This window comes from Heptranchias perlo, chromosome 1 (genome assembly GCF_035084215.1).
Source record: "Heptranchias perlo isolate sHepPer1 chromosome 1, sHepPer1.hap1, whole genome shotgun sequence".
Lineage (NCBI taxonomy): Eukaryota > Metazoa > Chordata > Chondrichthyes > Hexanchiformes > Hexanchidae > Heptranchias > Heptranchias perlo.
The window spans coordinates 161436014-161451041 of NC_090325.1; the positions used below are offsets into that span (position 1 = coordinate 161436014).

A 15028-nucleotide genomic window follows, 5' to 3' on the forward strand; every position below is an offset into this window, starting at 1 on the left:
GTAAAATAACTCCTTAAATGTACACGACTGCTCATGTACCGTCTTACCCTTTAGTCTATTTTCCCAGTCCACTTTAATCAATTCCGCTCTCATACCATCATAGTCTCCTTTATTCAAGCTCAGTACGCTTGTTTGAGAATCAACCTTCTCACCCTCTAATTGGATATGGAATTCAACCATGTTGTGGTCGCTCGTTCCAAGGGGATCCTTAACTAGGACATTATTAATTAATCCTGACTCATTACATCGGACCAGGTCCAAGGTTGCCTGCCCCCTTGTAGGATCAGTTACATACTGCTCAAGAAATCCATCCCTGATGCACTCAATGAACTCGTCCTCAAGGCTGCTCTGCCCAATTTGATTTGTCCAGTTAATATGATAATTAAAATCCCCCATAATTATGGCTGTTCCCTTATTACATGCCCCGACTATCTCCTGATTAATACTTCTTCCAGCAGAGTTGCAACTATTAGGAGGCCTATATACTACGCCCACTAATGTTTTTTTTCCCTTATTATTCCTTATCTCCACCCAAACTGTTTCATTATCTTGATGCTTTGTCCCAATATCATTTCTCTGTATTACAGTGATTCCTTCCTTTATTAACATAGCCACCCCACCTCCCCTTCCTTCCTGCCTGTCCTTCCTGATTGTTAAATACCCTGGCATATTTAATTCCCAGTCGTTGTCACCCTGCAGCCATGTTTCTGTAATGGCCACAAGATCATACCCATACGTAGTTATTTGTGCCGTTAACTCGTCCATTTTATTACGAATGCTACGTGCATTCAGATAAAGAACTTTCAAATCTGTTTTGTGACGCTTAGTTCCTGCTTTTTCCTTTTTTAACACTTTACCTATTACTCCATACCTTCTGTCCCTTCCTGTTACGCTTTCCTCTCTCTCCCTGCTCAGGTTCCCAACCCCCTGCCACTTTAGTTTAAACCCTCCCCAACAGCATTTGGATAAACATAATTTAATAGGACAAAGTCAGCATGGCTTTATGAAGGGGAAGTCATGTCTGACAAATTTGCTTGAGTTCTTTGAGGTCATAACGTACAGGGTGGATAAAGGGGAACCAGTGGACGTAGTGTATTTAGACTTCCAGAAGGCATTCGACAAGGTGCCACATAAAAGATTATTGCTCAAGATAAAGAATCACTGGATTGGGGGCAATATTCTGGCATGGGTGGAGGATTGGTTATCTAACAGGAAGCAGAGAGTTGGGATAAATGGTTCATTCTCGGACTGGCAACCAGTGGCCAGTGGTGTTCTGCAGGGGTCGGTGCTGGGTCCCCAACTCTTTACAATCTATATTAACGATTTGGAGGAGGGGACCGAGTGTAACATATCAAAGTTTGCAGATGATACAAAGTAGAGAGTGAGGAGGACATAAAAAACCTGCAAGGGGATATAGACAGGCTGGGTGAGTGGACGGAGATTTGGCAGATGCAATACAATATTGGAAAATGTGAGGTTATGCACTTTGGCAGGAAAAATCAGAGAGCAAGTTATCATCTTAATGGCGAGAAACTGGAAAGTACTGCAGTACAAAGGGATCTGGGGGTCCTAGTGCAAGAAAATCAAAAAGTTAGTATGCAGGTGCAGCAGGTAATCAAGAAGGCCAACAGAATGTTGGCTTTTATTGCTCGGGGGATAGAATATAAAAACAGGGAGGTATTGCTGCAGTTATATAAGGTATTGGTGAGACCGCACCTGGAATACTGCATACAGTGTTGGTGTCCATACTTAAGAAAAGACATACTTGCTCTCGAGGCAGTACAAAGAAGGTTCACTCGGCTAATCCCGGGGATGAGGGAGTGGACATATGAGGAGAGGTCGAGTAGATTGGGACTCTACTCATTGGAGTTCAGAAGAATGAGAGGTGATCTTATTGAAACATATAAGATTGTGAAGGGGCTTGATCGGGTGGATGCGGTAAGGATGTTCCCAAGGATGGGTGGAACTAGAACTAGGGGGCATAATCTTAGAATAAGGGGCTGCTCTTTCAAAACTGAGATGAGGAGAAACTTCTTCACTCAGAGGGTAGTAGGTGTGTGGAATTTGCTGCCCCAGGAAGCTGTGGAAGCTACATCATTTAATAAATTTAAAACAGAAATGGACAGTTTCCTAGAAGTGAAGGGAATTAGGGGTTACGGGGAGCAGGCAGGAAATTGGACATGAATTTCGATTTGAGGATAAGATCAGATCAGCCATGATCTTATTGAATGGCGGAGCAGGCTCGAGGGGCCGATTGGCCTACTCCTGCTCCTGTTTCTTATGTTCTTATGTAGTGCAATCACATCTTTCCTGAATGTGGTGACCAGAACTGTACCCAGTACTGAAGCTGTGGCCTGTGTTTTACACAGTTCTAGCTTAACCCCCCTGCCATGCCTTGGCTCATGAAGGAAAGAAAAGATAAACGGGGTAAACGGCTGAAAGTGGTTGAAGTTATGGTGGGAGACTGCGAGAACCCCCATGCAATTTCAGGGCTGTAGTGTTTAAGCCAGGCTAAATAACGAAGATTCTTCATGTTACAGAATAATGGAGTATCTTGCGCAATTGACTGGAGCCTCATAATTTCACTCATTTCATAAGAACATAAATACATACTATTAGTTTATGCAGGTGTGTGCTAAAAGTGTAACAAGTACCAAAGAATTGTTTTTGCACGTTGTATGTATCATTAAATACATTTAGTGTGTAACCACACATCTTGCACAAGTTATAAGTCTGTATCAGGGACTTTTACTGGGGATAGCCACAGACACTCAGTATATTAAGATGATCAGCAGAGGAGATGTATATTCTAGAGACACAGCTCACTCTTCGTTTGAGACGACTGGGAACGGGCGGGCCGCCTTGTCCCAGAGAGGTTAAGTGCCTTTCCATTATCTCAGCTCCCAGAGAGATTAAGTGTTCGGCAAGATAGCATCACTGATCCATCCGTATTGATGAGGTTAAGTGCCTTGCCATTGTCTCAGCTCCCAGAGAGATTAAGTTCTCAGCAAGATAGCAGCACTAGCCCAGCCATATTGATGAGGGTAAATGTCTTGCCATTATCTCAGCAAGTCGATGTTGTCAGGTCAGGTGCCGGCCAGTCAGGGTCTCTTTTGTCAAGCTGATCGGCTACGTCTGGCACCACCATGTGTGCTGAGGATGTTTAGTCAGCTCACCATAGGAATTCCTGCTAAATAGTGTATGAAAACACAGCTCAAACAAAGGTGCAGCATAGGGGATCCATCCAGAGAGAGCAGGCTGGGTTTGTTCAGGTGGATTTTCTGGCAGCAGCCTACACCTGTGTCGGAAGAAGGAAAGAAGCCGAAGGCAGGATCTGCGGGATCCAAGAGGGTGGGGCCATGAGGACCGCAAGAAGCAAGAGGTCAAGGCGCGAGCTCTACCCAGAGTGGAAGCAGGTAATATATCTCCAGTTTCCAACCTGTAAACTGCTGCTTAAAATACTGAGTGTATTAAACTGTTCTTCGTAATAAACTACATGCCATTCTATCCAATTGAGGTCGACTCGAATCTTTCAGAACTGGGAAGTGAGTAGCGGAGCAGGGGCTCCCTAAGACCGGATATATATTCCCAATTATACAAAAGGACAGAGCAATGGTACTGCACATAGGAAGGATAAATGCATAAAATTGCTATGTGCTCTTTTTAAATTACGAAATAAAGAATCACTTTGATTCACAAAACTATTGCGTCAGGTGGCTTTCTTTGCCTGAACTATCATCCAGACCCATGAATCTCTGGGAAAGACCCTAAATTCCCTACATAATGGCACCCAAATGGTTAGGGGCTCTGATATAGTTCAACAAAGAAAGCATACCTGTGCATGTGAAATGACCTCGCTAAAGAAAAATCCTTGGTCAATGTCCAGAGAGACTGAGAAGAATATAACAAGCAGGGTGAAGAAAAATATTGGAGCCACGTTTAAACAGAAAACAGGGAACAGAATTTTCTGGGCAGGAATGGGTGGAAGGTATAAACTGAGGGAAATTATTCTTCAGCTTAGGTAAGGCGGGTGGAATATAAAATGGAAGCGGCAGTTCAAGAATACATAACAAAGAAGTTGCCAAAGAGTGAAGAATGGTTCCCGGTTGAGGACCATCAGGTAGGCCCCTTCAAAGTATACGATGCTATGTGGATACATATGTTAGCAAAGAGGCTGAAATTTTTTTTAAAATGCGTTCATGGGATGTGGGCGTCGCTGGTGAGGCCGGCATTTATTGCTCATCCCTAATTGCCCTTGAGAAGGTGGTGGTGAGCCGCCTTCTTAAACCGCTGCAGTCCGTGTGGTGAAGGTTCTCCCACAGCGCTGTTAGGAAGGGAGTTCCAGGATTTTGACCCAGCGACAATGAAGGAACTGCGATATATTTCCAAGTCGGGATGGTGTGTGACTTAGAAGGGAATGTGCAGGTGGTGTTGTTCCCATGTGCCTGCTGCCCTTGTCCTTCTAGGTGGTAGAGGTCGCGGGTTTGGGAGGTTCTGTCGAAGAAGCCTTGGCGAGTTGCTGCAGTGCATCTTGTGGATGGTACACACCGCAGCCACGCTGCACTGGTGGTGAAGGGGGTGAATGTTTAGGGTGGTGGATGGGGTGCCAATCAAGTGGGCTGCTTTGTCTTGGATGGTGTCGAGCTTCTTGAGTGTTGTTGGAGCTGCACTCATCCAGGGAAGTGGAGAGTATCCCATCACACTCCTGACTTGTGCCTTGTAGATGGTTCTAAACAATCTTACAACACCAGGTTATAGTCCAACTATTTTATTTGAAAATCACAAGCTTTCGGAGGCTTCCTCCTTCGTCAGGTGAATGACATTCACCTGACATTCACCTGACGAAGGAGGAAGCCTCCGAAAGCTTGTGATTTTCAAATAAAATAGTTGGACTATAACCTGGTGTTGTAAGATTGTTTACATTTGTCAACCCCAGTCCATCACCGGCATCTCCACATCTTGTAGATGGTGGAAAGGCTTTAGGGAGTCAGGAGGTGAGTCACTCGCTGCAGAATACCCAGCCTCTGACCTGCTCTTGTAGCCACAGTATTTATGTGGCTGGCCCAGTTAAGTTTCTGGTCAATGGTGACCCCCAGGCTGTTGATGGTGGGGGATTTGGTGATGGTAATGCCGTTGAATGTCAAGAGGAGGTGATTAGACTGGTTCAGGATAACTTTCTTAATCAGTACGTTTTCAGCCCAACGAGGAAGGAGGCATTCCTGGACTTGGTTCTAGGGAATGAGATGGACCAAGTGGAGCAAGTGTCAATGGGAAAGCATTTAGGGAGCAGCGATCATAGTATCATTAGGCTTAGAATAGCTATGGAACAAGACACGACCACCCTAAAGTAAAAATACTCAATTGGAGGAGGGCCAATTTCAATGGGATGAGAACAGATCTGGCCTGGGTAAATTGGAATCAAAGATTGGCAGGCAAAAGTGTAATTGAACAGTGGGCGGCCTTTAAGGAGGAGATGGTTCGGGTACAGTCCAGGCATATTCCCAGGAGGCAGAAAGGTAGGGCAACTAAAGCCAGAGCTCCCTGGATGACAAAAGAGATAGTGAGTAAGATGAAACAGAAAAATGGGGCGTATGACAGATGTCAAGTTGATAACACAAGTGAGAGTTCAGAGGGAAGTGAAAAAGGAAATAAGAGGGAATCCAAAAGTCTTCCACAGGCATGTAAACAGTAAACAGGTAGTAAGAGGAGGGGTGGGCCGATTAGGGACCATAAAGGAGATCTACTCATAGAGGCAGAGGGGATGGCTGAGGATAAATGAATACTTTGCATCTGTCTTTACCAAGGAAGAAGATGTTGCCACAGTCTAGGTAAAGAACGATATAGTTGAGATACTGGATGGGCTAAAAATTGATAAAGAAAAGGTAATTGAAAGGCCAGCTGTACTTAAAGTGGATAAGTTACCCAGTCCGGATGCAATGCATCCAAGGTTACTGAGGGAAGTAAGGGTGAAAATTGCGGAGGTACTGGCCATAATCTTTCAAATATCCAAAGATTCGGGGGTGGTGCCAGAGGACTGGAGAATTGCAAATGTTACACCCTTGCTCAAAAAAGGGTGTAAGGATTTACCCAGCAACTATAGGCCAGTCAATTTAACCTCAGTGGTGGGAAAACTTTTAGAAACGATAATCTGGGACAGAATTAACAGTCACTTGGACAAGGTTGGATTGATTAGGGTAAGCCAGCATGGAATTTGTTAAAGGCGAATCGTGTTCAACTAACCTGATAAGAGTTTTTGGATGAGGTAACAGAGAGGGTAGATGAGGACAATGCAGTTGTTGTGGTGTATATGGACTTTCAAAAGGTGTTTGATAAAGTGCCGCATGGTAGACTTATCATTAAGGCTGCGGCCCATGGAATAAAGGGGGCAGTAGCAACATGGATACAGAATTGGCTAAGGGACAGGAAACAGAGAGTAGTGGTTGTTTTTCAAACTGGAGGGAGATGTACAATGGTGGTCCCCAGGGGTCAGTGCTGGGCCCACTGCTTTTCTTGAAAAATGTTAATGACTTGGAGTTGGGAGTACAGGGCAAAATTTCAAAATTCACAGATGACACAAAACTTGGAAGAGTAGTAAACAGTGAGGAGGATAGTGATAGACTTCAAGAGAATATAGATAGGCTGGTGACGTGGGCGGATGCGTGGCAGATGAAATTTAACTCCGAAAAATGCGAAGTGGTACATTTCGGTAGGAAGAACGAGGAGAGGCAAGATAAACTAGAGGGCACAACTCTAAAAGCGGTACAGAAACAGAGAGATCTGGGGGTATATGTGCACGAGTCATTGAAGGTGGCAGGGCAGGTTGAGAAAGTAGTTAAAAAAGCATACGGCATCCTGGGCTTTATAAATAGAGGCATAGAGTACAAAATTATGGAAGTCATGATGAGCCTTTATAAAATACTGATTCGGCCACAACTGGAGTATTGTGTCCAGTTCTGGGCACCACACTTCAGGAAAGATATGAAGGCCTTAGAAAGGGTGCAGAAGAGACTTACTATAATGATTCCAGGGATGAGGGATGTTAGTTATGTGGATAGACTGGAGATGCTGGGGTTGTTCTCCTTGGAACAGAGACGGTTGTGAGGAGATTTGATAAAGGTATTCAAAATCATGAAGGGTCTAGACAGAGTAGATAGAGAGAAATTGTTCCCATTGGTGGAAGGATCAAGGTCCAGAGGACATAGATTTAAGGTGACTGGCAAAAGAACCAAAAGTGACATGAGGAAAAACCTTTTTACACAGCGAGTGATTAGGATCTGGAATGCACTGCCCGAGGGGGTGGTGGAGGCAGATTCAATCATGGCCTGCAAAAGGGAACTGGATAAGTATTGAAAGGATAACATTTGCTGGGCTACGGGGATAGGGCGGGGGAGTGGGATTAGCTGGATTGCTCTTGCATAGAGCTGGTGTGGACTCAATGAGCCGAATGGCTCTTTCATGCTGTAACCTTTCTATGATTGTATAATTCTATTATTCTAGATCAGCAATGGGACAAGCGTCCCCCTTCAATGGCACCTATGGAACAGGTCAACTACAATATAAGGGGAATGCAAAGCGTAAGGGGAACTGTGCCAGCAGATTTACTGTCCCCTATACCCCACAGCAGCTACAGGAAATGTTGAAACAGATTCCCAAATTTGATGGAAAGGGAGATGTGGTGAAACATTTCGCAGACGTAGAACAAGTTGCCGATGTTAGTGGGATGGACGAAGCTGAAAAGGTCTGATTGTTGCCATATACCCTGGGATCAACAGTATATGGGGCGCTCCTTCAGGATAGAAAACATGGGAGAGGATCCTGGGCAAACACTCAATCATACGTACTCACTGCCATTGGCTTTAACAGGGGGGATCCCAGCAAAGTATTGACCAGGTGTAAGCAAGAACCCAATGAGCATCTCGAGGTATATGCCAATCGCTTATGGCAACACTATGATAGGGTCTATGGGCCAGGATTAGATCGAGCTGCCCCGACCCACTGAGGCTAGGTGGTTGAGGACTTTGATTAGTCACGCACAACAGTACCTGAAAGTGGCGTGGGAGGATTTTGACCCAGAAAATGTCGCCCAGACTGATCCTATAGTTTGGACACGGATGGTACTGAGATGGTGAACAGAAATGTGGCAGGTAAACCAAAACAATCAGTATGTACCATGCAAGCTCCAGCATAGAAATATGAAGGTCCTCAAAGAGAGGGACACAGAATAAATCCCTGGGCTGTGGGACATGGTGCCAAACTTTGTAGAGCACCCCCCCCCCCACCGCCCGCCGGAACCCTGCCCCACAAGGGAAGTAGAACCCAGGGGGAGAAAAACCAACAAAGCTGTATCCCAGTTTACCGCCCCTCTTGCTGCAGTACAAGAGGTACCCAATGCTCTTCCTGTGTCCGTAAACAAACAACAAGGGATTCCAGCAGTTAATTTTGCCCCCCCCCCCAACAATGACGAGGACAGGACTCTCCTAAGTACTTATGCCCGTTACAATATGACTTACATGGACGACTGTGTGTGACCGCTGAGGTTAGAGGCCACCGCGGCATATATTTGATTGACACGAGAGTGTCCAGAACTGTCATATCTGTGCGAGAACCAAGGGAATCTCCGTTTTCCTCTGGGACACCCTCTAAATTAAGTGGATCTACAGGGAATTCCCAGATGGGTGCTGAATCCCAGCCAATTCCTATCAAAATAAGATCTAGTGAGGGCAAACAAGTGGGTGATCGAATGAATGATGTCTCAAAGAAGGAACAGGAGGAGAAGGTGCAATTGTTAGAGCATCTTACATTAACTAGGGCAAACAGTATTACCTGTGCGGAGGCTTTGATAGAGAGAAGTTAAAGATGTGAGGTATTAGCATGAAATATGCTGGAATTACAGAATAATCTGGGTGAGGTGGAATTAAATAGGGATGATCTGAAGAGTAGCTTTAGACAAACAATACAAACCCTACATTAATTAGAGCCAGGAGGCTCGCAACACATGGTTACAGTTTTAGATGACGAGCCTGTATTGTTAAAACAGACCCCTGTTGCGGTTACTGCCTCCACGCTCAGTTGGCAGGATTGTCAATTAAAGGAAGAGTTAAAGGAAAAAGAAAATAAGCAGAAACAGTTAGAAATAGAAGCACAGGAGGAGGAAATCCAGCAATTTGGAGATGAGATTGTTGACCGATAAGCAGTAGTAGCTTGTTCAGAAGCATTTAAAGTTTCTGTAGAAAGGAGCCATCTCAAAACAGAGTGAAAAGGGAAAATGTGAGGTGTAACGATGGTCTGGGAATTGCACGAGTGAAAGAGGCAGTCGAAGAGGTTCGAGAAAGTGAACTGAGGAAGAGACTTCCAGCAATGGTGGAGGAGGAGAAAACTTTTAAACAGGCGAGCCTATACAAGCCTGATAAATGATCTTTCCCACGAGATGTTAAATCGGTTCAAAATTGAGTTAAGGAAACCTTGGAGATAGAAAATGGAGTTCAGAGATAAAGGTTAACACAGGATTTAAAACAGATGAAAAGGGAAAAGGGAAGATTCCATCTCTCTTCTGTTACAAGCTAAACGATTTTTCTTTAGCTTGAGTGTTTATTGCTTTACTTGTTTTAAATTACTTCAACCATTTACAAAGCATTTTTCTTAATGTGGTTACATCTTGAAAACACAGAAGGACATGGAGATGGAAATTCCAAATTCAGCTGTCCTGTGTACGTCTGTGTGTGGGATCGATAGGGTTAATTTCAGACGGGCCGCTCACAAAAAGGAGAGAACAAGACCTTGGAAGATAAGACAGAAAAGCTAGCCAGTCTCTCCCATGTTTTTTCTAGATCTATTTTGTTGGGTTTCTTTGAAATTTTGTGCTATTATTGCAATGCAAAGCATATAACTTTTTTTTAAGTTTCATAATTTAAAATAGTTCCCCACGGTTATAGAAGGAAATCACAGAGGAAAGTAGCAGTGTAAGGTGGCCAACCACAACTACCACAACGGTCCAATAAAGGCACCTAAAGGAAATCAGAAAGCAGACGAATTGGCTAAGAAAGGAGAGAAGGGAATGGATTGGGATCCGGTAGATACGTTTCTCCCAATGGAAACTAATCAGCCTGAGGAATATGCTGATCAGCCCAAATTAAAGGTGAAAGATGGGATCCTGCTGTATGATCAAAAGTGGGTGGTACCACAGAATCAACGTAATGCTTTTCTTTACCAAGCCCATGACGCACCCACTTCAGGACATCCTGGTCCACGGGGAACGTTAGAGAGGCTCCATCAAGTAGCATGGTGGCCAGAAATGAAAAGCCAGGTGGAATATTATTGTCAAAACTGTTTAATTTGTGTACAACACAACCTGGATGCTAATACCAAGAAGGCACTGTTGCGCCACACCCGGCCGACAGCTGGCCCTTGAACAGATCTACAGATCGATTATATTGGGCCCTTTCCCCCTTCCTCTCGAGGTAATCGGTATGTATTGGTGATGGTAGACACTTTCTCAAAGTGGGTAGAAGCATTTCCAATCCTCAATACAACAGCACAGGTCACTGCTAAAATACTGGTGAACCACATATTCACCAGATGGGGACTCCCAAAGTCCATCGACTCGGACCAAAGTAGTCATTTTACAGGGAGGGTAATGCAAATTGCTAAGCAGCTGTTAGGAATCAAAGCATAATCCTACTTCATCATGCATTGTGGAGAGAATGAGCAAATACCTGAAGTGCTGTGACCTACAAGGCTACAGACCAAGTGCTGTAAAGTGGGATTAGGCTGGGTGGCTCATTTTTGGCCTGCGCGGACACGATGGGCCGAATGGCTCCCTTCTGTGCCATAAATTTTCTATGATTCTATGAACATTAAAAACAATGCTAAAGAAGTTGATTGAACAATCCCGCGAAACATGGGACCAATTGCTGCCCTTGGCATTAATGGCTATGAGATCCACTGAGTCACGTACCACCAAGATTTTACCCCATGAGTTAATGACATGGAGAGTGATGAGAACCCCTGAACATTTGATGTATCAGGATATGTCTGAGCATCAGTATCAGGCCTTGACTCAGGAGTGCTATGTTAACCGATTACATGACCAGCTGCAACACACAATGGTCTTTGCAACCGTTAATATTGGACAATCTAAAAACGCCAACAAAATGTATTTTGACACTAAAGTCAAAGCAGTGGAATGGGATGTGGGACAGAGAGTGATGGTAAAAACATACCAATCAACAGGGCCATTCGCAGCTCGCTTTTCTGGACCATATCCCATTGTAGATAAAGCTAGTCCATCTGTATACAAAGTAGCTCTGATAAAGGGAAAAGGAAATGGTTCCATGTTAACCAACTAAAAGAGTACAAGAGTACAAGAAACCAAATAAAGTCGATCACAAAAAGTAGTAAGATATTAACACAGAGCAGACATTACCATGCGTTTTATTTCATTCTCGGTCCTGACTTAAAACCAACATAGAGAAAGGCAAATGAAACATCATCAAGAATGAAATTACTATATATATATATATTAATATTGTGTGTAAACGGATTTCAAGAAAGAAATGAAGAATGTAGCATAACGATATATCAAGGTAGCGACCCAACAGGGCAAAACTGGAACAGGAAGTTGGGATGGGTAAGAGTCGAAGAGGTGTAAATGCACAGGAGAGAGTGGTACACCAAGCCTCTCCCTGGCCTGGAAGAAAGGAGAGATCCTGGATGGTAACAAAGAAGGAGACCTAATTTAGGAAACCTTAAAGGCCAGCATTTAATAAAAGGCATGAGGGACTGTTTAGCTGTGGCACTATCTTTTGCAAATGTGGTGATTAATGTTGTCTGAGACAATGTTACAACCACCCCACTCACCAATGGTACGGGGACCCACAGTAGAAGGAGGCGGAGAGATGAGAATGGTTAGGAATCAGAGTCACGACTGGAACCGCAGCCTGGAACCAGGTAGACTTAGAGAGCATGCGGGAACAAATGAGGGACCTTTTAAAGAGTATGAATAAAGGGTATATAGATATATGAAACCCAATAGGATACAGTACCAATTGCTGAAATAACAAAAGGCGTGGAGCAAATAATGGCAAGAGTAAATGACATAATGGACTCAAACACAATATAGCGGGATATTTTGGGAAAAGGTCCAAGAAGAAGTTGAGTAAAATAAGTATAACTTAGGCCAGGTTGGGAATGTTTAGTCTATGTTTTAATAATGAAATTGGGACAACTGAGGGCAAGAATTATCCACAAAATGGATAATGATAAAAGGAGTGCTGGAGGATCTTTTAAGTCCAAGATTTCTTAATAATATTGCACACTGTAATTTTCTGACAAACTTGATGAAGATGAAACTAGCTAATGCAATTATAGAACAAAAAAATACAAAAGCTATAAACGTGCTGGGTGCTCATGAGTGGTGGGAGACAGTATGTAATGTTGGACAACACCCATGTGTTAGCATGATTAGTATGGCTTTAATCTGTACACAATGTATACTAGTGTTTATTATGATAATCTGCTTATGTGTAATGCGGCGTTTAATGCACAAGCATGGCAAAGCAATAGTCTTTCTGCGAATGTCACAGCAAATCTGTCCTACACGGGTTTGCTGTGACATACGCAAAAGGAACATGACCCAATGATAAAGAAAACTTAACAACCACAGACAATGCTCAAAGTGTGTGAAAGTGGATCGGTCAAAAAATTAGTCAGATCCACTTGAGGAGGGTCTATAGGATTCTGGACATTGGGTCAAACCCCATTTCACTCTTTTAACCACTGGACAATTCAACATAAAGGGTTAACCAGTCCCTTTAAGGATTTAGACATTCACTTGGATGGTACATTCACAGTACATTTGAAAGCAAAGGTTAACTTACCCTGGACATTACAGTATAAATGCACAATTGCAAAACAGCAAAGTTGCAGACCATTTAATCTGGACAGTTGGACATCAGTTTAACACTGCAGGAGCAATACAGTACAGAAACTATAGACGGGCTGCGACTTTCAATAACAACCGATAAGAAGAAGCTTCCAGAAGGTTTTCGATGTCAACAACAACTGCGAAGGACAAAGAACTGATAGGACACCTGGCTTTGCGTAGAGGGGAGGATATATATAGAATCATAGAATCATAGAAGTTACAACATGGAAACAGGCCCTTCGGCCCAACATGTCCATGTCGCCCAGTTTATACCACTAAGCTAGTCCCAATTGCCTGCACTTGGCCCATATCCCTCTATACCCATCTTACCCATGTAACTGTCCAAATGCTTTTTAAAAGACAAAATTGTACCCGCCTCTACTACTGCCTCTGGCAGCTCGTTCCAGACACTCACCACCCTTTGAGTGAAAAAATTGCCCCTCTGGACCCTTTTGTATCTCTCCCCTCTCACCTTAAATCTATGCCCCCTCGTTATAGACTCCCCTACCTTTGGGAAAAGATTTTGACTATCGACCTTATCTATGCCCCTCATTATTTTATAGACTTCTATAAGATCACCCCTTAACCTCCTACTCTCCAGGGAAAAAAGTCCCAGTCTGTCTAACCTCTCCCTGTAAGTCAAACCATCAAGTCCCGGTAGCATCCTAGTAAATCTTTTCTGCACTCTTTCTAGTTTAATAATATCCTTTCTATAATAGGGTGACCAGAACTGTACACAGTACTCCAAGTGTGGCCTCACCAATGCCCTGTACAACTTCAACAAGACATCCCAACTCCTGCATTCAATGTTCTGACCAATGAAACCAAGCATGCCGAATGCCTTCTTCACCACCCTATCCACCTGTGACTCCACTTTCAAGGAGCTATGAATCTGTACTCCTAGATCTCTTTGTTCTATAACTCTCCCCAACGCCCTACCATTAACGGAGTAGGTCCTGGCCCGATTCGATCTACCAAAATGCATCACCTCACATTTATCTAAATTAAAATCCATCTGCCATTCATCGGCCCACTGGCCCAATTGATCAAGATCCCGTTGCAATCCCAGATAACCTTCTTCACTGTCCACAATGCCACCAATCTTGGTGTCATCTGCAAACTTACTAACCATGCCTCCTAAATTCTCATCCAAATCATTAATATAAATAACAAATAACAGCGGACCCAGCACCGATCCCTGAGGCACACCGCTGGACACAGGCATCCAGTTTGAAAAACAACCCTCCACAACCACCCTCTGTCTTCTGTCGTCAAGCCAATTTTGTATCCAATTGGCTACCTCACCTTGGATCCCATGAGATTTAACCTTATGTAACAACCTACCATGCAGCACCTTGTCAAATGCTTTGCTGAAGTCCATGTAGACCACGTCTACTGCACAGCCCTCATCTATCTTCTTGGTTACCCCTTCAAAAAACTCAATCAAATTCGTGAGACATGATTTTCCTCTCACAAAACAATGCTGACTGTTCCTAATTAGTCCCTGCCTCTCCAAATGCCTGTAGATCCTGTCCCTCAGAATACCCTCTAACAACTTACCCACTACAGATGTCAGGCTCACTGGTCTGTAGTTCCCAGGCTTTTCCCTGCCGCCCTTCTTAAACAAAGGCACAACATTTGCTACCCTCCAATCTTCAGGCACCTCACCTGTAGCGGTGGATGATTCAAATATCTCTGCTAGGGGACCCGCAATTTCCTCCCTAACCTCCCATAACGTCCTGGGATACATTTCATCAGGTCCCGGAGATTTATCTACCTTGATGCGCGTTAAGACTTCCAGCACCTCCCTCTCTGTAATATGTACACTCCTCAAGACATCACTATTTATTTCCCCAAGTTCCCTAACATCCATGCCTTTCTCAACCGTAAATACCGATGTGAAATATTCATTCAGGATCTCACCCATTTCTTGTGGTTCCGCACATAGATGACCTTGTTGATCCTTAAGAGGCCCTACTCTCTCCCTAGTTACCCTTTTGCCCTTTATGTATTTGTAGAAGCTCTTTGGATTCACCTTTGCCTGATCTGCCAAAGCAATCTCATATCCCCTTTTTGCCCTCCTGATTTCTCTCTTAACTCTACTCC

At 43.8% G+C, this 15028-nt stretch overlaps 1 protein-coding gene across 1 annotated transcript in view; it reads right to left on the bottom strand.

Annotated features, from left to right (window-relative positions):
• Positions 1-12981, bottom strand: part of rbp4l (retinol binding protein 4, like) — a 138754-nt gene extending 125773 nt beyond the window's left edge. The window contains exon 1 of the mRNA XM_067993028.1: positions 12876-12981. Coding sequence (XP_067849129.1) covers positions 12876-12929 — 54 coding nt within the window. The 5' untranslated portion in view covers positions 12930-12981. The remainder of the gene's footprint in view (positions 1-12875) is intronic.
• Positions 12982-15028: the final 2047 nt, after the last annotated feature.